The sequence below is a fragment of the Monodelphis domestica genome, chromosome 1 (assembly GCF_027887165.1).
Source record: "Monodelphis domestica isolate mMonDom1 chromosome 1, mMonDom1.pri, whole genome shotgun sequence".
Classification (NCBI taxonomy): Eukaryota; Metazoa; Chordata; class Mammalia; order Didelphimorphia; family Didelphidae; genus Monodelphis; species Monodelphis domestica.
The window spans coordinates 76,755,245-76,783,182 of NC_077227.1; the positions used below are offsets into that span (position 1 = coordinate 76,755,245).

The 27,938-nt window shown below is 34.4% G+C and overlaps 1 protein-coding gene across 1 annotated transcript in view; it reads left to right on the forward strand.

The window, feature by feature from the left end:
- HPSE2 (heparanase 2 (inactive)) overlaps positions 1-27,938 on the forward strand; it is a 753,270-nt gene that overhangs the window by 554,848 nt on the left and 170,484 nt on the right. The window contains exon 9 of the mRNA XM_056801127.1: positions 7,462-7,576. Coding sequence (XP_056657105.1) covers positions 7,462-7,576 — 115 coding nt within the window. The remainder of the gene's footprint in view (positions 1-7,461; positions 7,577-27,938) is intronic.

The following is a 27,938-nucleotide window of genomic DNA, read 5'->3' on the forward strand; positions in this document are numbered from 1 at the left end:
CTTTATGGAAATCTTGTAATGAGGAGATCAAAAGTGCTTAAAATTTCCTTAGTCAGGAAACAGTTGATTTACTTGTTAAGCAAAGAAAGATGTGGCAACTAAGAAGAATATTGGTTTAGAATATAAGCTTATTCAAAAAGTCTTATAGAAGAGGAAGATGAAATATTACAAGTAATATTGATTCATCAAGCAATGAAAAGCAGTGGAGTGGGAAGAAAGCTGAAGAAAAGTTGCCTAATTGACCTAGAATCATGCTGATGGCATTTAAAGATGAAATTTTGGAAGATGAAAATTCAATGGAAGAAGAAAAAGATGTACATGGGAATTTCATAATTTTTTTTCCATCAAGGCAAGTGGAGCCATCACCTTTGGACACCTCACAGACCCAGATGTGGACTAATAGAGGTAGTGAAAATACAACTACAGTCTATGGACACAGGGAAAGCAACTCAGTTGCACCATGTATATACAGAAAAGGACTGTACTCAAGACAGTACAGTTTTGAGAGTGTCATGGAATTGGAGGAAACAGTGGTCAGAAGCAAAATATTTCTGAAAAGGAAAGGTGAGAAGAGAAAAAGAAAGGTAAATAGGGAAAATAAGATGGATGGGAACACATAATTAGTAATCATAAGTGTGAATGTAAATGGGATGAATTCGCCAACAAAATGGAAAAGGAGAGCAGAGAGGCTAAAAACCCAAATCCCACAATATGTTATTTACAAGAAACACATTTAAATCAAGAAGACACACACAGAATAGAAGTAAGAGTCTAGAGCTGAATCTATTATGCTTCAGCTAAGGTTAAAAAAAAAACAGGGGTAGCAATCATGATCTCTGACAAAGCAAAAGTAAAACATGACCTAATCAGTAATGATAAGGAAGGCAATTACATCTTTATAAAGGCACCTTAGACAATGAAACAATATCAGTACTAAACAAAAATGCACCAAATGGCATAGCATCCAGATTCCTAAAAGAGAAGTTATATGAGTTACAGGAGGAAATAGGAAGTACAGTATAGCCTTACTGGTTGGGACCTTTAATCTTCTCTTCTCAGAAGTGGATAAATCCAACCAACAAAGAGTTAAGAAATAAGTTAAGGAGAATAAATAGAACTTAAAAAAACAAAACAACATATGCTAGACCTGCTCTGAAAACTGAATGAGAATATAAAAGAATATACTTTTTTCTTAACAATACATGGCACCTTCACAAAAACTGATTATATAATAGGGCATGAAAATCTCACAACCAAATATAGAGAAGTAGAAATATATGCATCCTTTTCACACCATACTGCAGTAAATTCAGTGAAGGGTGGCAGAAATAAGGTCTGAAAATTAATTGGAAACTAAATATTATCCTAAAGAATGAGTGGGTAAAAACAAAACAAAACATAGATGCTATCAATAATTTCATTATAAAGAATGACAGTGAGGAGACAACATACCAACATTTATGGGATGCAGCCAAAGCTGTACTTAGGGGGAAATCTATATCTCTAAATAGTTATATCAATAAAAATAAAGAACAGATTAATGAAGTAGGCATGCAACTAAAAAAAACTAGAAAGAGAACAAATTTTAAAATATCCAAATTAAATACCAAATTGGAAATCTAGAAAAATCAAAGGAGAGATAAATAAAACTGAAAGAAAACCATTGAACATATAAATAAGACAAGGTGATGGTTTTATGAAAAAAAAAATTGAGAGTGTCATGGGATCGTGGATTTTGAGCAGGAAAGGACTTCTGAGATAATCTTGTCCAACATCTTCATTTTACTGATAAAGAATTTGAAACTCAGAGAGATTAGATAATTTGCTTAAAGTCACACAAAAAGTAAGTGCTAGATCTTGGATTCATTCTCAAGTTATCTGAAGTTATACAAAAGTGTGGAAAAGGTCTCAGACCTTATAACTACCAAAAATTACCAAGAAAACTAAAGATAATATTACTCACCATGTCTAATTTCCTATCTACATAAAAATTTATGATAACTTACACAAATATTGTGTGGTTATATTGTGTGGAAATATAATAAAGGAAACTAGAGAATTTCACAAGTGGCATTTCATCATAGAAAATCACATCTTTACTATCACTATTAATTAAAAGACATAAAGACATGATTTCACTCTGCTTTGGGGGTAGTTATTTCAAACCATTTCATTCATTTGTATAAAATTCTTCTTTAGAAGGGTTATTTGTGAGATATCATCAAAGAGATGTGTGATTGTAAAAGATGAGCTAGTCACATGATAAAAGCAGTGAATAATTAATGCACAATCTGTCTGGCCATTTAAATGCTTGGGTTAAAAGAACTTGAGTAAAGCCTACCAAACATTAGTTGGATCTATTTAAATAAAGTAATAAAAAGATATAGAAGCACTTACTATGAGCTGCAGCAAATGGATGGGAGAATATGGATGAGGGTAGTGCAGGATAGGAAATTGTGGATGGGATGCAATCTATATTATTGGTGGGAATCCCTACACTGAAGAGATCATAGATCCACTTGAGAATTTTAAGGTGGGGCGGGGGGTGGAAATGCATATATGCCTGACTTTGATTACTAGAAAAAATTTTCAGGTATTATTATCATACTCTGGTATTATCATCAAGATAATATATAAGCAATGAGAATAGGGTCAATAAGAACCAAAATAATACATTGAAAATAGTTTGCATCAAATTAAATTTGTTTCTTTTTTTAAATATTTACTAAGATTAAATGGAATAAGGACAAATGTTTACATTTACAAATCCTACAGTCAGATTGTAAATTTTAACTCTCATATGGAAAGGGGAAAAGGGTGATTAGAGAGCAGAAAAAGTATTTATTGTAAAAAGATTAGAAAAATTTAGTCAACTATAAATTCAGAATGAATCAACAGTGTTGCATGGCAGTCAAAAAAGCTCATCCATTCTTTAGCTTGGGAGTGGGGTGGGTTGTGGGAGTGGGATGTGGAGGTACTTAATGTCCCTCATACCTTCCAAAAGAAGTAGAGATCTTTAGCCACTGAAAAGAAGAGACTCGGGGAGGAGTAGAACAGTTATCTCTTAAGTATTTGAAGAGTTGTCTTGTGGCTGTCCTTCCCCTGAGAATGGAACTAATAGCAGTGGGTAGAATTGCAAAGAAACAGAGTTCTGCCTAAAGAAAAGTTTCCTTACAATTAAAAAGTGTCCAAAACTGAAATTGATTCTCTCAGAAGGTAGTAGGCTCTCTATCAAATAGAAAATAGATTGCCATTTGTTGTGAATAACAAGAATAACAATAATGATAATAGTAATGTTTAAACAGTACTTTAAGGTTTGTTAAGCCTTTTAATTCTCATTTTATCCTCTTGGCAACTATAAATGGTAGATATTACTATTATCCCCATTTTACAGAGGAGGCATACTAAAGTGACTTATCCAGGATCATACAACTAATAAGTATATGAGGAAGGGTTTAAATTAAGGTCTTCTTAACTCTTAAGTTTAGCTCCCTATACTTCCCACAAACTAACTGTTCAGTTATAAGATAGCCAGGATGACTTAAGATCAGAAGATCATAGATTTAGAGCTGGAAGACATCTTTGAGACTTTCTAGTCTAACCTTTTCATCTTACTAATAGAGAGATTAAGTAATTTGCTCAAGGTCACACAAGAGAGTAAGGAGTAGATCCAAAATTTGAGTACAAGTCTTCTGTTTCCAAATGTAGGACATTTTCTACTGAATCATTTTTTCTTTGTAAATCTCTGGTTTTGTGGATGATTTCCCTATTCTTTACATCTAATCAGCCACTAAGTCATGTTGTTTTCATCTACATAATATCCTTTGAATTCATCCCACAGGTTTCGTTACTGTCCATATGGACTATTAACTGATTTTGACTCTACTAATTCTTCCTCAGTACACCCTCTATATTCCTGCCAAAGTAATCTTCCATATATATATATATATAGTTAGTAGTGCCACATCTCAGCTCAGACCTGAGTGGCTCCTCATTGCCTGCCAAATTTCTTACCTCTCCACTATCTTGATTTTCCTGTTTTATCTTGTATTATTACCCTCCATATATATTAATTTCTAGTCATACTAAATAGCATATATGTCCTTCATATTCGCACCTTCATACTTTTAGGTCATAGTGTTTTATATTCTGAAAAGACTCTGTCCTTCCCTTTATCTACTCTTAAACACTACTGATCTTTTAAAGAAGAACACATCATTCTTGACTTAAGACCTTTTGACACTTTTAGTCATCATCGTCTCCTTGAAAATCCCTTTGACTTGGACCCTCTTCTTTTTTCTCTCTGCTATTTCTCTTGATATCCTTAACTCCCAAGGATTCAATTTTCATATCTATACAGATAATTTCCAGATTTATCCAACTGTAACCTCTCTTCTGATCTCCAGTCTTACATCTCCAACTACTTTTTGGATATCTCAAAGAAAGATTTGCAAACAATTAAAATGCGCATGTTTATATGTAAATGCTATTAGTTTGGGTGAGGGACATGTATGGATGTTTTATGCACAGTGGAGGTATCCCAAGTAAGGAAATTTGGGTAATGGAATGTATAGTGATTATTTGTTTTTTATAAGACATCCCCCTAGACATCTTAAATTCACTGTGTCCAAAACTGAACTCCTTATCATTTCCCCAAAATTGTCTCCTCTTCCTAACTTCCTAATTATTTTGGGGTACCACAATCTTCCCACTTACCCAGGCTCATTACCCACTAATCATTTTTGATTCTTGACTCTTTATTCTCTTTCACAACCTAAATCCAAATCAGTTGCCATGTCCTATTGATTCTTCCTTTAGAACATCTCTCTTACACAACTTCTTTTCTCCCTTAACATTGCCACCATCCTGGTACAGATCCTCATCACCTCACACCTAGACTATTACAAAAGTCTTCAGGTTGACCTCCCTACCTCAAGTCTCTTCTCACTCCAGCCTATCTTCCAGTCAGCTTTCAAATTGATAATTGTTATGAGAATAATAATAATTGCAATCATTTAATAGCTAATATTTATATTGTATTTATCATGTGTGCTAACTGTGCTAAGTACTTTACAATTATGTTATTTGATTCCTACAACAACAATGGAAGGTAGTTGCCATTATTATCCCTATTTTCTTTATAGATGAGGGAATTCAGGCAAACAGGTTAAATGACTTGCTCAGTGTCACACAGCTAGTAAGTGTCTGAGGCTGGATTTGGATTCAGGTTTTCCTTACTCCAGACCCAGCACTCTATACACTATGTCACCTGGCTGATTAAACTAAAGCCTAGATAGGTGACTTGCTTGGGGTTCTGTACTTGTAGATGGCAGAATTGAGATGTGCAAGGTCTTCTAATTCCAAATTCAATTCTCTCTCTACTATACTATCTAATCAGTAATTATTTGGGAGTAAAGAAGGTAAAGATAGAAACAAATCTCTGCCCTAGTAAGAGTATTTTAAGGTACTCTCAAACATATTCCCTTTAGCAGTAGGTAAAAATAGGGTTCATTAATTAAGCTACATTTTTTGAACAGCTGCTTTATTTAATATGCTGTATTGTTCTTAGAGCTACAGGCCATGCAAAGAGGTATCAGGCATGGCCCCTCTTAATGTGTATATACAGGTGTACTTATTCCCAGGATACCACAAATGCATTGCATAGGCATACAAAAATGTGAATAGCCTTCTGCACACTGTAATCCACACAGGCTTACAGATGTCTTCACATATACAAACACCAAGACACATTTATATTTTTACACCCATGCACTCCTAGATGCAGTACCTCATAGACACATAAACACTTAGAACACATGTGTATGTATTCAGAGAGAAATCACAGACTCCCTTTGATTTTCACAGCTTCAATATGAAGAGAACACTGAGCTTGGAGTCAGGGAAACAGAGTTAAGATCTTCATTTCACCACTTAGTGACACTGGGATAGGTGTTTTACTTATACTTGCCTGAGTTAATCCATCTATAGAGAAAAGATAATAATCCTTTTTGTGTCAAGAGTCAGTAAATGCTCATATTCATTAATTCACTTTGAATACATCACTCCTTTGAGCCTCAGTTTTTTCATTTGTGAAACGAAGATCCATTTCATTTCTGATGTTCTGGGGTTATAAGTATATTTTTTTAATGTTAGTTGCTCTGAAGAAAAAATAAAGTTTGAGAGATGGAAAGAAAGTCATATAATCCAACATTCTTGTTTTTCAGATGAGGAAACTGAGGCCCAGAGCAGTGATTACCAGGCATTACACTACTTTGGAGAAAAGTTAGGATTTGAACTCAGATTTATGCACTCCTGATGAAAGCTCCCTTTCTATATGGGCATTCTCAGAATTATAAACCTGAGATGCTTTGAACAGAAAAGCACAATATAAATCTTAATTTTTATTATAAACATAAAATTATATAAAAGTAAAAATATATAAATCTTAATATTTATTATAAACATAAAATTATTCTATAATTAATGGTTTGGACTCTAATTTACTAGTTTAAGAAAGGCATAAAAGCTCTTCATTGATATCTTGTATGTTGTCTATTCAGTGACTTTTAAAGTTAATTCTAACTTTAAGAATTCAAATAATGTTTTTAGCTTTATGAGAACTAGCAAAATTTTAAGTTGTCCAGTATTTCAGAAGTGGAAGAAGAGGGCATGATAAGAGCATGTGTGTCTATGTGTGCTGGGGTGTGAGTGTAGGAGCATGAGTTTCTGGGCATTTGATACAGGGAAGTGGGTATTTAGACAGCTCTGTTTGTAAAATTCTTGTGAATGGGGATGGATGTTTCTGCCTATTTTACCCTAATGTATATGTACATGAGATTTATGCATTGTGGGGGAGTGGTCTTTGTTGGGATACATCAATCTCTATGTTACTACTTGGATCTAGAAATAAATGTGATCATAATAAAAATTTTCTTTAGCAGTTGCCTCTCATTTAAGACTTGTGAATGATTAAAATGTGTATGTTTGTATGTAAATTCTATTAGTTGGGGTGGAAGACCTGTATGATTGTTTTATGCACAGTGGAAGTGTCCAAGTAAGAGAATTTAGGTAGTGGGATATATAGTTATGATTTGTTTCTTATAAGATATATATATGTAGATAGATAGATAGATAGATAGATAGATAGATAGATAGATAGATAGATATGATATGATATAAAGTCTTGCCCTGGAAGTCTATCTAAAAGTAGGTAGGTTCTATAGTTTATGATATTGGAGTAATGCCATAGGTCTGGACATCTGACTTTAACATCTTAAGGAAATATAGAAATAAGCCACTTATGTACTAATAATTTATTTAAGTTGCAAGTGCTCTTTGCATACTGTGAGAGAATGGTTGAGTAGACCTTGCTCTGCCAGTCAGCCAATAATCTTTAGGATACTTTTTCCAGTCCATGCCTATTTTGAAATGCATTGATATAGCTATTTTCCTGCTTTTTAGATGGTTGAACACTTTAGGAATGTTGGCCAATCAGGGCATCGATGTTGTGATACGGCACTCATTTTTTGACCACGGCTACAATCACCTTGTGGACCAGAATTTTAACCCATTACCAGTAAGTGCGGGATGAAGATCCCATCACCTATTCCATGTCTTTCAATCCCTCTGATCACATCTTTCGTCTTACTGTATGTAGGCTTTGAAAATTTTCTTTTTCTTTTCCTGTTGCCTGTTAGTACCATAAATCAGAGAGAGATATTCTTGTCTTCTGTTCCCTTGACCCATTTCACAGACTTTTCGCTTCATCACAACTTTTTTAAATTAAAAATCCACTTCTCCTTGTGGCCTGTTTGAACTCTACTTGAAAATGAATTTTTCCAGATTGGCTTCTTTTAATGCTAATAGGATACATTAGTTAATGTCAAATGCAACATGTTGAAAGCAGATGGGAGAGTGTTAGCCAAAATCAGAGACAATGTGGATCCCTGTCTCAGAGAGGGAAGAAGAGTCCAGTTACAGTTAGATATTGACCCATGAATGGACATTAAGGGCATTTATATAGAACATAGTTGGGCTGAGGGGAATCCAAAAGGAGAATATGGTAGTTACCTATTGTAGTTGTCCGCACATTAATGAAACCCAATTTGTTCAGTAAAATTACTCTGAGAATATATTGTGGCAACCTTACTTTACCCTGAAACTCTATCCCAATCATATAGACCATTTCTCTGTCTTGGCCAAACAAATTACTCATTTTGGGGGATCCATAGCCAATAAAGTGGTGTGTGTGTGTGTGTGTGTGTGTGTGTGTGTTCACTATAATTGTTATCATTGTTAAATGAGATGTATGACATAGCTAGAGCCCATTAACAAGATCTGCACTGAAGAACACTCAAAATTAAGCTGCTATCATTGTCATATTTCTAGTAAGTATTCCCCATCTTCCCCCTCAGAGTGTCAGGAAAGTGTGTGCATCAGTATAGAATTGTGGTATTTTTAGAATTAGAGAAGATTTGAGATAATAAACTAATAACTTGTGGGGACTGTTGGAAGAGGGGAAAGAATGCTGAGCTTGGAATCAGAGATCTGGATTTGGTTCCCAGATTTGCCACCTCCTGTCCATATAGAGGATCCTAAAAAGGTCACTTACCTTCCCTTGGCCTCAATTTCTTTATCTATAAAATAAGTTAGCAGGCTAGATCAGAGGTGTCAAACACATAGCCTACAGCATTCTTAAATGTAGCTTAAAGAAGATTAAAATGTAATTAGGAAATATTTAGCAAATAAATAAAAATACAAACACAGATAAAAATACATTTTGAAACTAAGTCAGTATGTGGCCCACAGGGATCCTTGTATGTGGATTGGTTTCTTCTGTTTCAATTTGAGTTCGACATCACTGGCCTAGATGAGCTATAATCCACTCTAACTCTAACTCTGTGATTTGAGGTATCCCAGTGATCTAGTAGTGGGAACACTGGATTGGAATCAGGAGGATCTGAGTTTGAACATGCCTTAGAGACTTATTAGCCATGTAACCCCAAGCAAGTTGTATTTAACCTCTCTCAGTCTCAGTTTCCTCATCTACAAAATATAGATAATAATCATACCTACCTCACAGGGTTGTTGTGAGGATCAAATAAAATATAAAGTACTTTATAAACCTTGATGTACAATACAAAATGTTTACTATGTTCATCATTATCCATTGTGATAAAGCACTTTGAAATAGGGAAAAAAGCATTTAAAAATGCAAAGAAATGTTACTATTATAGTTCAATGGAACTCCATTAGGATATTCTCTTTTGGTTCATGCAGTGGGCCACAAAAAATCATAGTGTCTTCGATCTAGGACCAGTAAAGATAAAAGCAGGGTGGAAATTAAGAATATGTGTAAATATTATGGTAAGCCAGAGATGGAAGACTTAAGCCAAAATTAAACTGAATTAGAGGGCTACACAGGGATCTTTCTAAGACAACCCCTTAAACTACACAAATTTGACATCTCTGCCTTTTCTGTTTGCTCATAGTTACTTATTTGTATTTATTTTGAACCTTTAAATTCTCATAGTTTGATTTCATTCAAGATTATTGCCCTGAAAATTATTGCTTTGGAATGTAATGGTAATAATCACTCATATTTCTTATGTAATATAATTGACAAAGAGCTGCCTGCAAAATTACTTTGTGAGAGAGGTAGCACTCATGTTTTTATCCTCATTTTACAGATGACCCAAAGAGGTTAACTTGCCCATTTTGGAAGCATTCAAGATGGGACCATCTGATTCCAGGTCTAGTGCTTTTTTCATTATACCATGAGAGGTGTATCCATGTGGTTCACCATAGAGCCACAGGGGATGTTACCCTTTAAGTCTTTAAGGGTATCTGTCTTTAAGATGCTTCACAGGGCCCATCTATTTAGCAAAAAGTCTTAAAAGAACTAAGTAGTTGTACTTCTGAAACACTCAGCTCTATTAAAGAAATTTTAGGTAAAAGGACTTTTAAAAAGTATCAAATTGTCTTTTCATCTTTTTTTTCTCTAATAAATTCTACACCTTGTAAGCACAAAACTTGGCAGCCAAAAGAATAGGTCTTATATCTCCTCTGGAAGGAATTTACAGGGCTAAACCAGGACACAGTTTCCACAAATACTGCCAGAAGTCTCTTGGAATGTGTAATGGAGATCTGGGAAATAGAATGATTACCCCTTCAGAGAGTTATGCATTTGATAATCCAATACTGTCAATAAAAACTTGTGGATTTTACATTGTGATTAAATCTTCAAGAGAATTTGTTAAGGACATAGGGGTTTAGTGATGGGATTTTTCATTGCCATCTAAAAATATCATCTGCTTCTGCCCTCCTTCTTCCATACTAATTCAATGGCACTTTATAGAAGGTTTTGCAACTTAATGTTTTTCTGATCTGTTGTTCAGGTAAGTTAAAAAAATAACAAACATAAAAGCCATGGCTAACTTAAGGAATTCATTAGTCCACATTATATCCCAATCATCTTTGATCACTCTATTTAAGGTTCTATTCTTATTCTGGTTAGGATAATTTGAGTAAAAAAGAATTATGAGAAATAGTTCTTTAAAAATAAAATTAGTCTTGGAAAAAAACTTTAAGGGCATTCTTTATATGCATCCTAGTTTTCTTTATCTAGCAAGTCGAAAGACTTAGAAACATAGAGTCATAGAATTTGGGGGTATGTTGAGGGTGGAATGAGGATCTTGGAAGTCCTAGAAGAAATAAATCCTTACAATAATAGGTATCTTTTAACTCCCAGTTCTATTATCCATGAACTTAGTGCTTTATCATTCAGTTTCCAACACTACCCTCTTTTTACTTCTGCCTCCATTAGGCCATTGGGCAGAAGGAGATTTTGTTCTCCATGGCTAACCAGTTTTTCATGGAATCTATTTGGAAAAAGAGATATTTGTTACCCCAATAGTCACCATTTCCTTGCATACTGCTCAGGCTATACAGCTTTAAGCATTTTTCTGGGGGAATTACTGAGGTCCGCTTCATATTCTAATTTATAGCACTGACTCAGAAAGAGCTGATCTATAGATATCTAACAAACTGCATCTCAAAAAAAATGAACTTTTAATTAGTTGTCATTTCAAGAACTTTTCCACATGCGGCTTTTTTATGAGTTACCTTGAGAAAACTACAGCCAGTCTAAGCAAAAAGAATCCTTCAGGGAATGGCCTTCAAATTTATATTGTAGTCAAATATAAAAGGGTATTACTCCAAATCAGTCACTAATGTTAAGAAGTGGAATATACAAATTAGCTTTTTATCTCATGGCCTTTTTAAGAGCTATCCTTTTAGAAAATAAAATTGCCTCTTGAGAGCCTTCTTTCTAGAATGACCAGGTATTTCATAACAAAGACTATATAAGGCACAAATTAGTGGAGTTGAAAGTGCACACTGAAAATGCATTTTTCTTGGTAATGAGTTATTTCTTGGTAACTCATTTCTTGGAATCCTTTGGACAAGATAACTACAAACTTACCACTAGGGGGCAGCCATATGCTCCAAATTATTTTTCCCAGAACAAAAGGCAATTAGCTCATTTAAGTTATTGCTTACCTACTATAAATGGTTAACAATGGCAAATCCAAGAAATTACTGAGATTGAATCTTGGCGGTCTCATGTCATAGTGAAATTAGTATTGTATGGAGAGTTGGGAGACTTAAGTTTGATTCCTAAATGCCTAATTTATCTTGGGTAATTCACCTAATTCACCTCTCTGTGTCTTAATTTCCCTTTGAGAAGCTTACACTAGCTGATTTGTGAAGTCTTGACTAGATTTTTGAGTATGAATCATCAATATGACCTGTGACCACATGATGGAAAGAAACCTTATATACTATCCAGGAACTGAACTGTGAGCTTGTCTTCATTAACATTAATTCACTTCTAGTTAAGAACATATTTATGGCAACATTAAAGGCCATAGAGGAATCCTACTATCCCACAAACAGCTCCAGTTAAAGTCTGAAACAGACTCCAAATAGAACAATGATAAAGAAACAGAAGTAAGGAAAGGGAAGGAACTCATCATCATGTATTTGTGGGATATCCAAGTATACAAACAATGAGGAAGGGGCGGAGGAAGTAGGCATCTCATGTACTTTACTCTTATGGGAACTAGACCAGGGAGAATTGAACACACACACACAAAGTATTTGGAATAAATAACTGTTAAATTCCACAAAGAAATAGATGGAGATTGGGAAAGAGCAATGTTAAGTGTAAAAGGGAAAATTGAGTCAAGAAAGAAATAAATGCAAGCAAAACAAATTTTGACTTTATGGGGTTTGTCATGAAGAAGAGACTAAAAAGGGATATACTTGTGTGATTCTTATAAGAAGTAGATATCTGGGCTTGGAAAAGATGAAGGACATATGAATTGGAATAGACTATTTCAGTTACAGATGACTAGTGTTGATCAGATTCCTTCTCTTTCTTTACAAAAATTTCAGTGAGGGGAGAAGAGAAAAAAGGAAAATTACAAGATATCATGGAGTTAAGGATGCAATTAACAATCATAACAGGTGAATCTGAGTGAGGATTTACCCATGAAAGAAAGGAAGCATCTTGGATTAATAAAGCAGAATCAAAAAACATATTGTTTATAAGGAATACACTTGGAATGCAAACATTTAAACAAAGTTAAAGTGAAGATCTAGAGCAGAATTTATAAGTCCGAATTACTGCAAAAAGTAAAAAATCACGATGTTAGACCTGGCAGAAATATTACATTATGCTTAAAGGTACCAAGGAGAAATACTATCAGTACATAATAGATAAGCACTTATGGTATCTAAGTACCTAAAGGAAAAGTTAATTGAATGAAGAAGAGAAATATACAGAAAAACTATAGTATTCGGGGCCTTCCTATTTGCTTTTTATACCTAGACAAATCTGAAAATGATAAATAAAAAAGACATTAAGGACAGGATCAAAATTTTGGAAATATTAGATCTACTAGCTCATTGTCAGGAAGCATTTTAAGTGCATGTGCTAAGTTCTAGGGATACAAGAAAATGTAAAAGACAATCTTTGCTTTCAGAAATGACCAAAAACTCTCAAAAAACTGTCCAATCAGAGGGACATGCAAACAATTACCATCTCAATAAGGTATATCAGGATGAATTGGACAGCATAAATAGAGAAAAGCCTCTAACACTGAGGTTGAGGACAGTAGGCTTCTTGTAGAAAGTAGGATTTGAACCAAGACTTAAAGGAAGCCAGGAAGCAGGAGGCAGAGATGAAGGGGGAGAGTATTACAGACATAAGGATAGCCAGTAAAAATGCCCAGATGGAGAGGGAAAGAAAGAAATATACATATTTGCAATCTGTGCATGGAACCTTTACAAAACTGACCATGTAATAGGACTAGAAAACCTTTTAAACAATTACAGAAAATTGGAAATATAAACATAATTTTTACTGACCACAGGATAATGAAAATTATAACAAAAAGAGTATTTAAAGAAATAATTCACATTTAAAAGGAAACTACATACTTTTAAAAATTAGATTACAAGAATCACATTATTTCCCTCCCTCCCCTATTTCCACCCTTCCCACAGCCCACACGCAATTTCATTGGGTGTTACATATGTCCTTGATCAAAACCTATTTACATGTTGTTGGTGTTTGCATTAGGATGTTCATTTAGTCTTCATCCCCAGCCACATCCCCTCAACCCATTTTTCAAGCAGTTGTTTTTCTTCTGGATTTCTACTCCCACAGTTTTTCCTCTGAATATGGATAATGTTTTTTCTCATAGATTCCTCCAAGTTGTTCAGGATCACTGCATTGCCCCTAATGGAGAAGTCCATTCCATTCAATTGTACCACAGTGTATCAGTCTCTGTGTACAATGTTCTCCTGGTTCTGCGCCTTTTTCTCTGAATCAATTCCTGGAGGTTGTTCCAGTCCCCATGAAATTTCTCCACTTTATTATTCCTTTGAGCACAATAGTATTCCATCACCAACATATAACACAATTTGTTTAGCCATTCCCCCCCAATTGAAAGGCATCCCCTCATTTTCCAATTTTTTACCACCACAAAGAGCTCAGCTTTCTTGTACAAGTCTTTTTCCTTGTTATCACTTTGGGGTACAAACCCAGCAGTACTATGACTGGATCAAAGGGCAGATAGTCTTTTAGCATCCTTTGGGCATAGTTCCTAATTTCCCTCCAGAATGGTTGGATCAATTCACAACTCCACCAGCAACTCATTAATGTCCCAACTTTGCCACATGCCTTCTGGAATTCATTACTTTCCTTTGCAGTCATGTTAGCCAATCTGCTAGGTGTGAGATGATACTTCAGAGTTGTTTTGATTTGCATTTCTCTGATTATAAGAGATTTAGAACACTTCTTCATGTGCTTATTAATAGTTTTGATTTCTTTAACTGAAAATTGCCTATTCATGTCCCTTGCCCATTTATCAATTGGAGAATGGCTTGATTTTTTGTACAATTGGTTTATCTCTTTATAAATTTGAGTGATTAGACCTTTGTCAGAGGTTTTTGTTATGAAGATTGTTTCCCAATTGGTTGCTTCCCTTCCAATTCTGGTTGCATTGGTTTTGTTTGTACAAAAACTTTTTTAATTTGATGTAATCAAAATTATTGATTTTACATTTTGTGATTTTTTTCTAGCTCTTGCTTGGTTTTAAAGTCTTTCCCCTCCCAAAGGTCTGACATGTATACTATTCTGTGTTCACCTAATTTGCTTATAGTTTCCTTTTTTATATTCAAGTCATCCACCCATTCTGAGTTTATCTTGGTCTAGGATGTGAGAGGTTGATCCAAACCTAATCTATCTCATACTGTCTTCCAATTTTCCCAGCAATTTTTAATCAAATAGTGGGTATTTGTCCCAAAAGCTGGGATCTTTGGGCTTATCATAGACTGTCTTGCTGAGATCACTTACCCCAAGTCTGTTCCACTGATCCTCCTTTCTGTCTCTTAGCAAGTACTGTGAATTTTAAAACTACTCCACCATACTCAGACCGTACTTTAGAAGATCTGAGTTAGCTATTTCCTGATTAGTAACAATGGAGATACTTGGTCTAACAGAACCAAATCTTGGGAACTCTACATTTCTCCACCCTACTTAGTTTAACAAGCTGAGGAATGTCTGCACCATACTCAAGGATTAAGTATCTGAGAAGATGGCCTTCAACAGACATGTGCTGAAACAGCGGACAGACCACTGGGATGTCCTAAGTCAAGCTAAACTAACATTGGTACAGATGAGACGCAGGAAAGTTATGTAAAACCATCTATATAGGGCTCATCACTTCCTCTCTTCTCTCTTTTCTCGGAGAGGTGTCTCTGGCTGGCAGAGTGCTAAGCATTCTGACATCTTGGCATGGTGGCAGCTATTTGTTTGGGTTTTGGCAGGTTCAGGCATCTTGGCTGAGTCCTCTTGGAATTCAGGCTGGTTCCTTCCTCTTTAACTCTTCAAAACCTTACCTTCTAGAGCCTCTACTCTTCCCACCTGGCACAAGCCAGGCAGGAGAAATCCTACACCCTTTCCTTCTCCCTTCTTCTTTAATTTCTTTCCACTATATTAATTAAATCACTACAAATTTCCAGAATTACTTGGGTAAATTTTTTTTATTATTTGGGATATCCATGGCAACCAATAATTAATGTAGTTTAGGTCACAATGCTAAAATTATCTTTTACACTACCAAATTGTTTTGATGACTTCTGCTTTATAGTATAGTTTGAGATCTGGGACCGCAAGGTCTCCTTCCTTCGCATGTTTTTTTTTTCATGATTTCCCTTGATATTCTTGATCTTTTGTTCTTCCAAATGAACTTTGTTATGTTTTTTTTTCTAATTCAGTAAAAACGTTTTATGGTAGTTCAGTGGGTATGGCACTAAATAAGTAAATTAATTTGGGCAGGATTGTCATTTTTATTATGTTAGCTTGTCCTACCCATGAGCAGTCGATGTTTTTCCAATTGTTTAGATCTAGTTTTAATTGTGTGGAGAGTGTTTTGTAGTTGTGTTCATATAGTTCCTGTGTTTGTCTCGGCAGATAGATTCCTAAGTATTTTATATTGTCTAGAGTGATTTTAAATGGAATTTCACTTTTTAATTCTTGCTGCTAGAGACATATGGAAAAGCTGATGAATTATGTGGGTTTATTTTGTATCCTGCAACTTTGCTAAAGTTATTAATTATTTCAACTAACTTTTTGGTTGATTCTCTGAGGTTCTTTAAGTAGACCATTATATCATCTGAAAAGTGTGATATCTTGGTCTCCTCATTGCCTATTTTAATACCCTCAATTTCTTTTTCTTCTCTAATTGCTACTGCTAGTGTTTCTAGTTCAATGTTAAATAATAGCGGTGATAATGGGCACCGTTGTTTCACTCCTGATCTTATTGGGAAGGCTTCTAGTTTGTCCCCATTGCAGATGATGTTTGCTGATGGTTTTAGATATATACTGTTTATTATTTTTAGGAAAGGCCCTTCTATTCCTATGCTTTCTAATGTTTTCAAAAGGAATAAGTGTTGTATTTTGTAAAAAGGCTTTTTCTGCATCTATTGAGATAATGATGTGATTTTTGTCACTTTTCTTGTTAATTTGATCAATTATGTGAATGGTTTTCCTAATATTGAACCATCCTTGCATTTCTGGTATGAATCCTACCTCATGATCACTTGCTGGAGTCATTTTCCATTTTTGCATCTATATTCATTAAGGAGATTGGTCTATGGTTTTCTTTCTCTGTTTTTGACCTGCCTAACCTTGGAATCAGTATCATATTTATGTCATAAAAGGAATTTGATAGAACTCCTTCTTTGCTTTTTCTGTCAAATAGTTTGTATAATATTGGATTGGTTGTTCTTTGAATGTTTGATAGAATTCATTTGTGAATCCATCTGGACCAGGGGATTCTTTTTAGGGAGTTCTTTGATGGCTTGTTCCATTTCTTTTTCTGATATGGGGTTGTTTAGGTAGTCTATTTCTTCCCCTGTTTGTCTACACAATTTATATTTTTGTAAATATTCATCTATGTCACCTAGATTGCAATATTTATTGCCATATAATCAGGCATAATCATTTTTAATGATTGCATTAATTTCCTCTTCATTAGAGGTGAGATCTCCCTTTTCATCTTGGATACTATCAATTTGGTTTTGTTCTTTTCTTTTTTTAATTAGATTGACCAATTCTTTGTCTATTTTACTTGTTTTTTCAAAGAACCAGCTTCTAGTCTTATTTATTAAATCAATAGTTCTTTGACTTTCAATTTTGTTAATTTCTCCTTTGATTTTTAGGATCTCTAATTTAGTCTTCATCTAAGGATTTTTAATTTGTTCACTTTCTAGTTTTTTAATTTGCATGCCCAATTCATTGGCCTCTGCTCTCTCTAATTTGTTAATATATGACCTCAAGGATATGAATTTCCCCCTGAGTGCTGCTTTGGCTGCAACCCATAGATTTTGAAAGGATGTCTTATCATTGTCATTTTCTTCAATGAAATTGTTTCTATGATTTGTTCTTTTAACAGATTTTGGAGAATCGTATTATTTAATTTCCAATTAATTTTTGATTTGTCTCTCCATGTACCTGTATTAATTATTATTTTTATTGCATTGTGATCTGTGAAGGTTGCATCTATTATTTCTGCTCTTTTGCACTTTTTTGCAATGTTTTTATGACTGAAAATATGGTCGATCTTTGTCAATGTGCCATGTGCTGCTGAAAAGGTGTATTCCTTTTTGTCCCTATTTATTTTCCTCCATATATCTACTAACACTAATTTTTCTAAGATTTCATTCACTTCTCTTACCTCTTTCTTATTTATTTTTTGGTTCAATTTATCTAGTTCGGATAAAAGAAGGTTCAAGTCTCTCATGCTATGCCATTTGGTACATACATGTTGAGTACTGATATTTCCTCATTGTCTATACTGCCTTTTATCAGGATGTAATTAACTTCCCTATCCCTTAACTAGATCTATTTTTACTTTGGCTTTGTCAGATATCATGATTGATTGAGACTCCTGCCTTCTTTTTATCAGTTGATACCCAATAGATTTGACTCCATCCTCTTACTTTTACCCTATGCATGTCTACCTTCCCCATGTGTGTTTCTTGTAGATAATATGGTAGGGTTTTGGATTCTAATCCACTCTGCTATTCGCTTGCAGTTTATGGGTGAGTTCATTCCATTCATATTCAGAGTTTTGATTACCAGCTATGTATTTCCCAGCATTTTGATTTCTACTCCTAGTCCTGACTTTTCTTCTTTCACTATTTCATTCTTCACCAATGTTTTGTTTTTAAACAGTCCCCCTAATTCCCACCCTTATTTTACTTACCTTTCTACCCCTCTCCCTTCTTATTCCCTTCTTATTTTCTTTACAAACTTTAAACTTCCCCCCACCCTCTCCCTCCCTTGTACTGCTTCTCTAATCACCAGTCCGTTTGTTACCCTTCTGCTTCCCTATAGGGTGCAAATCAATTCTCTGCCCCAATAGATTGTATTGTTCTTCCCTCTTTGAATCAATTTCAATGCATAGTTGAGTATTTCCTATCTCCAACCTCTTTACCCTTCCACTGTATTGATGTTCTCTCCCCTCCCACCTTGAACTTCTTTGTGAAATATAAATTTACCCCCTTTTATTTCTTTTCCCATTTTTTTTATTAAGCTCTTTTAAGCTCTAGTTGTATATACATACATACATACATACACACACACACATATATATATATGTATTTGTGCATACATATATCTATATACATATTTATGTCTTGGCATTTTATCCTATACAGTTTGTCACTGTTCCCTCTAAGTGTAATTCTTCTAGCTGCCCAGGTAATAATAACAATTTTTAAGTTACCAATGACCTCTTTGCTTATGGGGATACATATAATTTTAACTTATTGGGTCTCTTTAAAAAAGTTTGGTTTTTTGTTTGTTTTGTTTCATTTTTCTTATTTCCCTCTTTTTTAATTACCTTTTCATAATTCTCTTGAATTCTGTGCTTGGGCATCAAATTTTCTGTTTAGGTCTGGTCTTCTCTTTACAAATGCTTGGAATTCTTCTATTTTTTTAAATGACCATACTTTCCTCTGTAAGAATATAGTCAATTTTGTTGGGTAGTTGACTCTTGGTTGTAGACCTAGTTCCCTTGCTTTCCGGAATATCATATTCCATGCCTTTCCATCCTTCAGTGTAGATGCAGTCAGATCCAGTGTTGTCCTCACTGTGGTTCTGTGGTATCTGAATGACTTCTTCTTGGCAGCTTGTAATATTTTTTCTTTGGTCTGATGGTTCTTGAATTTGGCTATAACATTCTTGGGTGTTGCCAGTTGGGAATTAAGTACAGGAGGTGACCTGTGGATTCTTTCAATCCCCACTTTTTCCTATTGTTCTAGAATATTGGAACAGTTCTCTTAGATAATTTCCTGTAGTATGATTTCCATGCTTTTTCTTTTGTCATGGTCTTCTGGTAGACCAATGATTCTTAAGTTGTCTCTCCTGGAACACTTTGTAAATGAGGTGCTTTATATTTTCCTCAATTTTTTTCATTCTTTTGATTTTGTTTTATAATGTCCTGATGCCTTGTGAAGTCACTTGATTCTAGTTGTATTCTGGTTCTTAAAGACTGGATTTCATCCCTAGCTTTTTGCTCATCCTTCTCCTTCTAGTCTGATTTACTTTGGAGGTCATCTTTCATCTTCTTTGTCTCATTTTCAAGCTGGTTGATTTTGGCTTTCAAGACACTATTTTCTTGTTTTAGTTTAAGGGCCTCTGTTTCCAGATGAGTTTTCTTAGGTTTTAAGTTCTTTCCCCAGTTGTCTGCAGCCTCCCTTAATTGTGTTTTGAATTGCATTTTCAGTTCTTCCAGTGCCTGTATCCAATTTGCTGGGTTTCCTTTTTTTTTTTGGCTTGGTATTCCCTCATCCTTCTCTGTTCTATTTGCTCTTTGTTCATTGCCTGCATAGAAGCTGTCAATTGTAATTTCTTTTTTCTTTTTCTGTTGTTTGCTCATATTTACTCCTTTTTTACTCCCTACAATTGCCTGAGCTCTTGCTCCTCTCATTTTTTTGTGGTTTGGGGCTTTTCTTTCCTTCTTCACCTTTGGAGCTTTGTCAGTAAATCTCTCAATGCAGTCTGTGGGGGAGGGGTTTTGGAGCTTGAGTTTCCCTGCCCCCTGAAGGCTTTGATGGGATTAAGTCCAGCTAGGTTGCTGGATGTGCCCTGAGGCCATAACTTCAGGAATGGGGGGGGAGCAATATGGAGTGTCTCTGCTGCTACAAATGCTGCCTGCTATGAGCTCTGAATTTCTTCTCTATCTACTTCCCCACTGCCTGTGTTGGACTCTCTGAGCCTGGTACAGCTTTGCCCACAAGGTACTCCCTATAGACCAGCGCCTTTCCCTGCCCAGACGTTCCAATTGCTGCTAGAGCTTTAGTGCTCTAGGTGGGGGAGGGGTTCTGGGACCTTCCTTCTTACTTCCCCTTAAACCAGAGTGTTTTCAAAATCTGGCTTGGGCAGGGCATATCTTTTAAGTTCAGTCCAGCAGGAGGGTTTCTTGGCTCTGTCTTGTTGTTAGGTTTGATTTACATCCCCTAGGACATTTAGTTTGTAATTGGTAAAGAAGGGTTTCCAAGGTCTGAACTTTTGCTGCCTCTACACTGCCATCTTGACTCCACCCTCTGGAAACTACATTCTTAAAGATTTGGTAAGTCAAATAACAAATATAAAAATAAGAAATAACTTGATTATAAAAAATGAAATATTTTTTAAATGTCAAAACAGTGAGGATGTAGTCAAAGTAGTCCTTAGAAAATAATTTTATCTCAAAACACTTTCTTCAGTAAAAGGGAAATAGAACAAATCAATGAATTAAGCATGCAGCTAATCAAATTAGAAAACTACAAACAAAAATAAAAAAATTAAAATAAAAAAAAGAAGCAAACAAAATTAAAATGAAGATCCTTTGAGTTTATAAATAAAACCAAGATCTGGTTTTTTAAACTACTAACAAATTGAATTTTTTAAAGCAAAGAGGATAACCAAATTGCCAGGAAGGATAACATAAATGAAAAATAAAAGCAATTCTTAGAAAGGGTTTTGTATAATTACATGCAGTTGACAGATTTTAATCAATAAATGCCTGAATACTTAGAAAAATAAGAAAATAATTAAATAATACAATCTCAGAAAAAGAAACTGAGGAAGCCCTTAAAAAGGAGTCTTTTTTTGTATCATGAACCTTGTTGACAATCTGATGAAGGCTTTGGGCCCCTTCTCATAATAGTTTTTTTTTTAATATATAAACTAAAATACATAGGATTACAAAGAAAAACCATTATACTGAAATTAAAATATAGGATTTTTTAAAATACTAGATGGTATGTATACCTCCTAAAATCTATCAATGGATACTTTGAGGGAGAGGGGAAAGATAAGCAGAGAAATAATATTATAAACCAATATTTCTAATAAATATTACTTCAATGGCAACAATATAAGTAAAGTATTATGTACTATTACCATTTTGGATTTATCCCAGCAATGTCAGGTTGTTAAAATAGTAGTAAAACTATAAACATATAATTTTTAAAATGACAAAAATTAGATGAATATATAAGTACATGTGTCAAGGAGTCCCAGAGGGGTAAGAAGAATGAGGTGAGGTAGGAAGCATAAGACAAAACACCTTTGTGGGGTCAGGAGCACTAGAGGCTTGGTTTTACTGAGGGTATGTTTCCTCCAGAGCCTTGCTCTATGGAAGTCTTTGGGCTTTGCGCTCTACATACATGCAGGAAAAAACTTTTGCTAAAAAATATTCTCATGCTTTAAAAAGTATAGAATTGGGAATAAATTGACTTTAATATAATAAATTATATCTGCTCACAAACAAGAAGTAACATTATCTATAAGCAAGAAATATTAGAGGCCTTTCCAGTAAGATCAGGAGTAAAGCAAGTTTGTCCATTGTCATCAATTTTTTTATACACCTGTAGAAATACTAGCTAAAACAGTAAAACAACACTAAACTGAGGAAACAAGAATAGGCAAAGAAGAAGCATTTCTATAAAACATGATGGTTTACTTAGAGCAACAATTCTTATACTGTGTTCCATAGAACTTTGAAACTCCTCACTTAAAAAAAAAAGTACTTTATGCTGTCCATTAATAGATATTAATCATTGTTGAGGTTTTTACCTCAAAGGTTCTGCCAAAGCTTTGCTTAAACCGGAAAGTTTTACCATGGTGGTAAGTTTTTAAGAACCACTGATTTAGAGAATCCTAGAGCTTCATTTAAAGAATTAATTGAAATAACTTCAATAAAGGAGTAGAATATAAATCAAACTGAGAAGATCATGAATCTTTCTGTATATTACCCACAAAACTCAGCATGAAGAAATATAAAAAAGAATTCCATTCAGAATAAAGATATAATGAATAAAATACCTGTGGTTCCAGCAAAGAAGACACAGATAAGAATTATAAGACTTCAACTACAGAACTAAAAAGTTACAGAAATAAGGACATATACAAATTGGCAAGATTAATTTTTTATGATTGGGCCATGCTAGTATAATAAAAATAACAATGCCACCTAAATCAGCTATCATATTTACTGCTATACCAACCAGACTATTATAGGGTTGCTTTATACTGTCAGAAAAAATAAGAACAAAATTCACCCCAAGGAACAAAAATGTCAAAAATGAAAAATGAAGGAAAGTAACAAATAAAAGTGGGGAGGGGACCTAGTTGTACCAGATCTCAAATTATACAACAATTCAATAATCATTAAAATTCTTTCCTGGACAATTTGATGAGATAAATACATTAGCTGCACAAGGCCCAGAGGCAATTGTACAAGTAGCACAGTGCTCAATAAGTCCAAGGTTCTACAATTGTGGTAAGGACTTACTATTGCAAAATAGTTGGGAAAATTAGGAAAAAGTTAAGATAAATTAATATTAGAGCAGTATCTTGCACTATACCACAATAAACAGCCTCAACATGACCTAAACATAAAAATAGTATCATTAGCAAAATGGAGGATCAAGAAAGAAAATAACTTTTACAGGTATGGATATGGAAAGATGGAATATGGTAAATATTTCAAGAATAAAATAAATAATTTTGATTATCTAAAATTAAAAAGATTTTGCACAAACAAAATTATTACAGTTAAAACTAGAAGGGAAATAGTTAACTAGGGAGAATTATGTCAGATTTCTCGGATAAAAATCTTGTTTTTAAGATAGAGAATTGTAACAAATACATTAGAAAAGGAGCAATTTCTCAATAGGTAAATAGTAAGAGGTTATGAACAGTTTCCATGGAAGAAATGCAGCCTATTAATAATCATTTGAAAAAGTATGTCAGATCATTAATCAACCATAAGAGAAATTCAAATAAAAACTGCCCAGCCATACCACTATTGGGTTTGTACCCCAAAGAGTGTAAAAGTTAAAATTAAATCTCAAGAATATAAAATGTTAAATTTTAGGAAATGTATTATTGATCATTAGAAATCAAGGAATAAAGAGGATATAAAATAAAGACCACGTGCTCATGGCTGATTCACCATTTCAAAGTCCCCGCTCTTAGCTTACCACCTCTACTATGCTGGCTTCAAGCCCAAGAAAGAGGCCAAAGAGGACTGCCCACTCACTAATATCCTCTGTCTATAGGAAGTACTTAATGACAGGAAGTCAGTGGTCTCCCAGGAAATGTAGTTATTTTTTAGGGTAACATATTTTCAGTTATACATTCCCCCTGAGATCCGTGGAAGACGAGTCTCTCCAATGGATCTTGTAAACATAACCAACTTTGAAATTACAATAATTTGGGGATAAAAGGAAAAGAGAACAAAACCAATGATTGCTAGGCTCATTGACAAAAAGCCAATTAGGGGACAGTCCACTTTGGCATAAGAGTATACATACAAAAACAAATGCATTCAACCCCACACAGTTCAAATCACCACATCTCAAAGTTCACTTTGGATCTTCTGGTGCAGTGTATGGTCTGTGGAGGCATCTTCATGGTGTCTTCTCCAAATAGTTCATTTTCTGGACTCAGAGAGGTAGCATGTTTCTTATCCTAAAATTACTCTCAAAAAGAATTTAAACTTTGCATTTTAGAATAATAATACATTCCTCCTGAAGAGGGTGTTGAAAAACATAGGGATCACTTAGGGATGCATGGCTGAGTTATGAGGTATATGAATCAATTGGCAAGAGAAATCAAAGACATTTTAAAAATCCAAATAAAAGAGAAAAGATATCTTCTGGATGAAATATAGACTATCAAAGTCTTATGTAAAAAAATTTTAAATAAAGGAAAAATAAATCTATAATAGGTCCTTGAATCAGGGCTCAATTAATGTGATATCTGTCCCACAAATCTGTAGTACAAAATGCAGTAATATTTCACTTACCCATTTGTAGCCAAAACTACAGGAAGTTGCCATATTAAAAGAGGGAAAAAAGGACTAGATTTTTTTGTAATAGGGAAGTGTCATTCCCTGGTCTGATTTTACCTTCACTCTCAGGGATAGAGGGAGCCAGGATGATAGCCAAACTTCAGTACTTGTCTATGAGTATTTCACAAAGAATGTGGTATAAAGTGTTCTATGTCTTAACATATACCGAGCATTACAACCTTGAGTCTCACCCTGGGTTCAAGTCCTTTTGTATTGGCTTAGAAGTTCATCAATCCTACTTGGATTGGTTTGGTCTTTTTTTTGACCTTGTGCTCAATTGGCACAATACAAGTAGCTTTTGTGCTTCTTTGGCACTGTGCAATGGCTCTTTTTGTATTCCCTTCTCTTGGAATCAAACAGAATCATTAAGCAAAGTCCCATAATTTTTTTAAACAATCAATGGCATTATTTTTATAGTCTAAAGCTTTTGGGTATGCATTAATATTATAGCAAATGTCATTTAAACTTATATTACTGCAAAATAAAAAAGTTAAAAATCTTAATACTATTGACATGTGCTTCAAATACAAAAAGGTTACAAAATAAAACTGAAATAGTATATTGCACATGCAAGCAAAAACATTAATAAAGTTTTAAAAAGCAAAAATATATAGTTTACAATCATTGACATGCCATGTCAACTAAGTAAAGGTAGAATACAAAGGTTTCTCACTAAAAATGATATCCATTTCCTTTTCAAATTTGGCCATGATCCACTGTTTACAAAGTAACAATTTTTTATAAAGAAGAGTAATACAACAGGTAATGCACATTCAAAAGTATCAAAATCCCAAAAGTTATAATAGCCCATTTAATGACAATGGCAAACAAACCCACTATCATATTTTACATGAATCTGTTGTATGGCATTTAAAATTAATGAATAGTTGTCACAATTTTTTCAGGTGTAGCAATGTTTGAACCTTGGCTAAGATATTTTTTAAAATCTATTACTACCATCATTACAAAATGTGGCAGAGGAGTCTAGAGTAAAAAAAAAAACACAAAACAAACCCATGTACTCTTCATGTTGGTTCTAAAAATGTCACCAAGAATCTAGATTATTCTGGTGGAAGGCTATAGTAAGCTGAGGAGTTATAAATGAGAGATGCTCCCTCTTGGGAGCCATCCAGTGGTACTATGCCCTGGAATCAACTTCCCAGTTCCTTTGGTATGAAACTGTGATGTCCCATCCTTTCACATTATTACAAATGCAAGAGGTGGGGATTATAATTGTGCTTCACTTCAGCTGCTAAAATGGACCTGACCTCTTGTTACAAATAACTCAGAGGCAGACAAAATGATCAGTCAGAGTTATTGAAAAAAAATCATTTCTAAAGATCACTTAAAATCAATTTGAGATATTTAGCTCATTAAAATTTCCAAAGATTGTTATAAAATTGTAACCAGTTTTGATGAAGTCCATCCATCATCTATGTGACAATTTACAAAGCCAAAATGGAAGAAAAAGCTGTTTTTTATCAGCTTATTCAATAATATTTGTTCATTATAGTTGTAGGAGAAAGGTAACAAAATATAACAATATTTAAAACACAGTAGATTAAAATGATTCAGTGTAACACAATAGTATTGAATACATTAATATATGAACTTAAAACAACAAAATTAAATCTTGAACAAAACAATCATCAAAATACAATATAGAGACTTTCATAAAACAATGTAGTCTGAAAAGGCTTAAAATTTTCACCTCCAGTCTATTTAAAGTTCCTTTCTCTATCCATGTAGATTCCTTTTGTCAGATTTTTTTGATTCTCCCATAGTGAGGGAGAATTCCTTGATGAACATGGTGAGGAGGAATCCCAAATTGGATGAATTTTAGAGACTAGGCAGGCCCAAATGGCAAAGGGTTGTTGGAAGATGAGTTTTTGTTCCCATCTTAGGCAAGATAAGTGAAAGGATTATTGCATTCATGAAAAAACATCCTAAAGCTGGAAACTTTTTAAAATAGGTAATGCATTGCCCTTTCACAAAATAAGTCATGCTTGTAATTTACTTCCTGTTTGAAAGAGTAACTTCCTTCTTCCCTTCCCCCCAACGTAAAAGACTAGTTTCCTCAGCCAAGTGGAGAGGGAGTTAGGAGGCTAATCATTAACTAAGGAAAATACACCCCAATTTTTGCCAGCTAGTTTGTGATTCTGAAGACACAGCAGCAGCTACCAGCAGCCCAAAAAGACTGAGGCTAAGGCTGGGCTAGGGCCAGAGATTAAGAGGAGGATTCAGGAGTAGGAGCAGGTAGTATCAGCAACAGCAATACCAGAGGCAGCAGCAAGGAACTGCAGAACATGGGCTTAAGCAGATGGGCTAGAGAAACAGCTTATCTCTTCTTGGCCAAAAGTCCCCAAGCTAAAAATAGCCTGGCCAGTAGAGAGGGCAACCAGACAAAAAGTAGGGAAAGAAAAAGGCAACAGCTCCAAAGAGAGGGTGGGTGAAAAGCCTTAGCAGGAAAAACATAGCTTATAATTTATCTAGGCTATCTTTTTAAAAAAATTGAGAATTCTTTTCTCCAGATGGTCACAATCACTGTAAAAATTAAAATTAGATGTCAATAATAAAAATATTATATTTTAGGAGATTTATTAATAGCTACTAGAAATCAAGGAATAAAGAGGATATAAAATAAAGACCATGTGCCCATGGCTGATTAACCATTTCAAAATCCCTGCATTTAGCTTGCCACCACTACCATTCTGGCTACAAGGCCAAGAAAGAGACCCAACAGTACTGCCCACTCACTAATATCCTATGTCTATAGGAAGTACGTAAAAACAGAAAGTCAGTGACTTCCTGGGAAATGTAGTTCTTTTTTTAGGGTAACAGATTTTCAATTATACAAGAGATAATGAGGAAAATGACTTATACAAAAATATTTATAGCTGCGCTCTTTGTAGTGGCAAAAAATTGGAAAATGAGGGAATGTCCATTGATTGGGAAATAGCTGAGCAAATTGTGGTGTCTAATGATGATGGATTATGCTGAAAGGAATTCCAGGTGAACTGGAACGACCTCCAGGAATTGATGCAGAGCAAAAGGAACAGAACCAGGAGAACATTGTACATAGAGACTGATACACTGTGGCACAATCAAATATAAATGGACTTCTCTACTAGTAGCAATGCAGTGACACAGGACAATTCAGAGGAACGCATGAGAAAGAATGCTATCCACATCCAGAGAAAGAACTGTGGGAATAGAAATGCAGAAGCAAAACACATGATCAATCACATAGTTTGATGGCTATGTGATTAGGGTTTTAATGTTAGAAGATCACTCTACTGCAAATATGAATAACATGGAAATAGGTTTTAAATAGTGATACATGTATAACACAGTGGAATTGCTTGTCAGTTCTGAAAGGAGAAGGAGTAGGGGGGGAGAAGGGAAACACGAATCATGTAAACATGGGAAAATATTCTAAATTTATTTTTTTTTTAATTA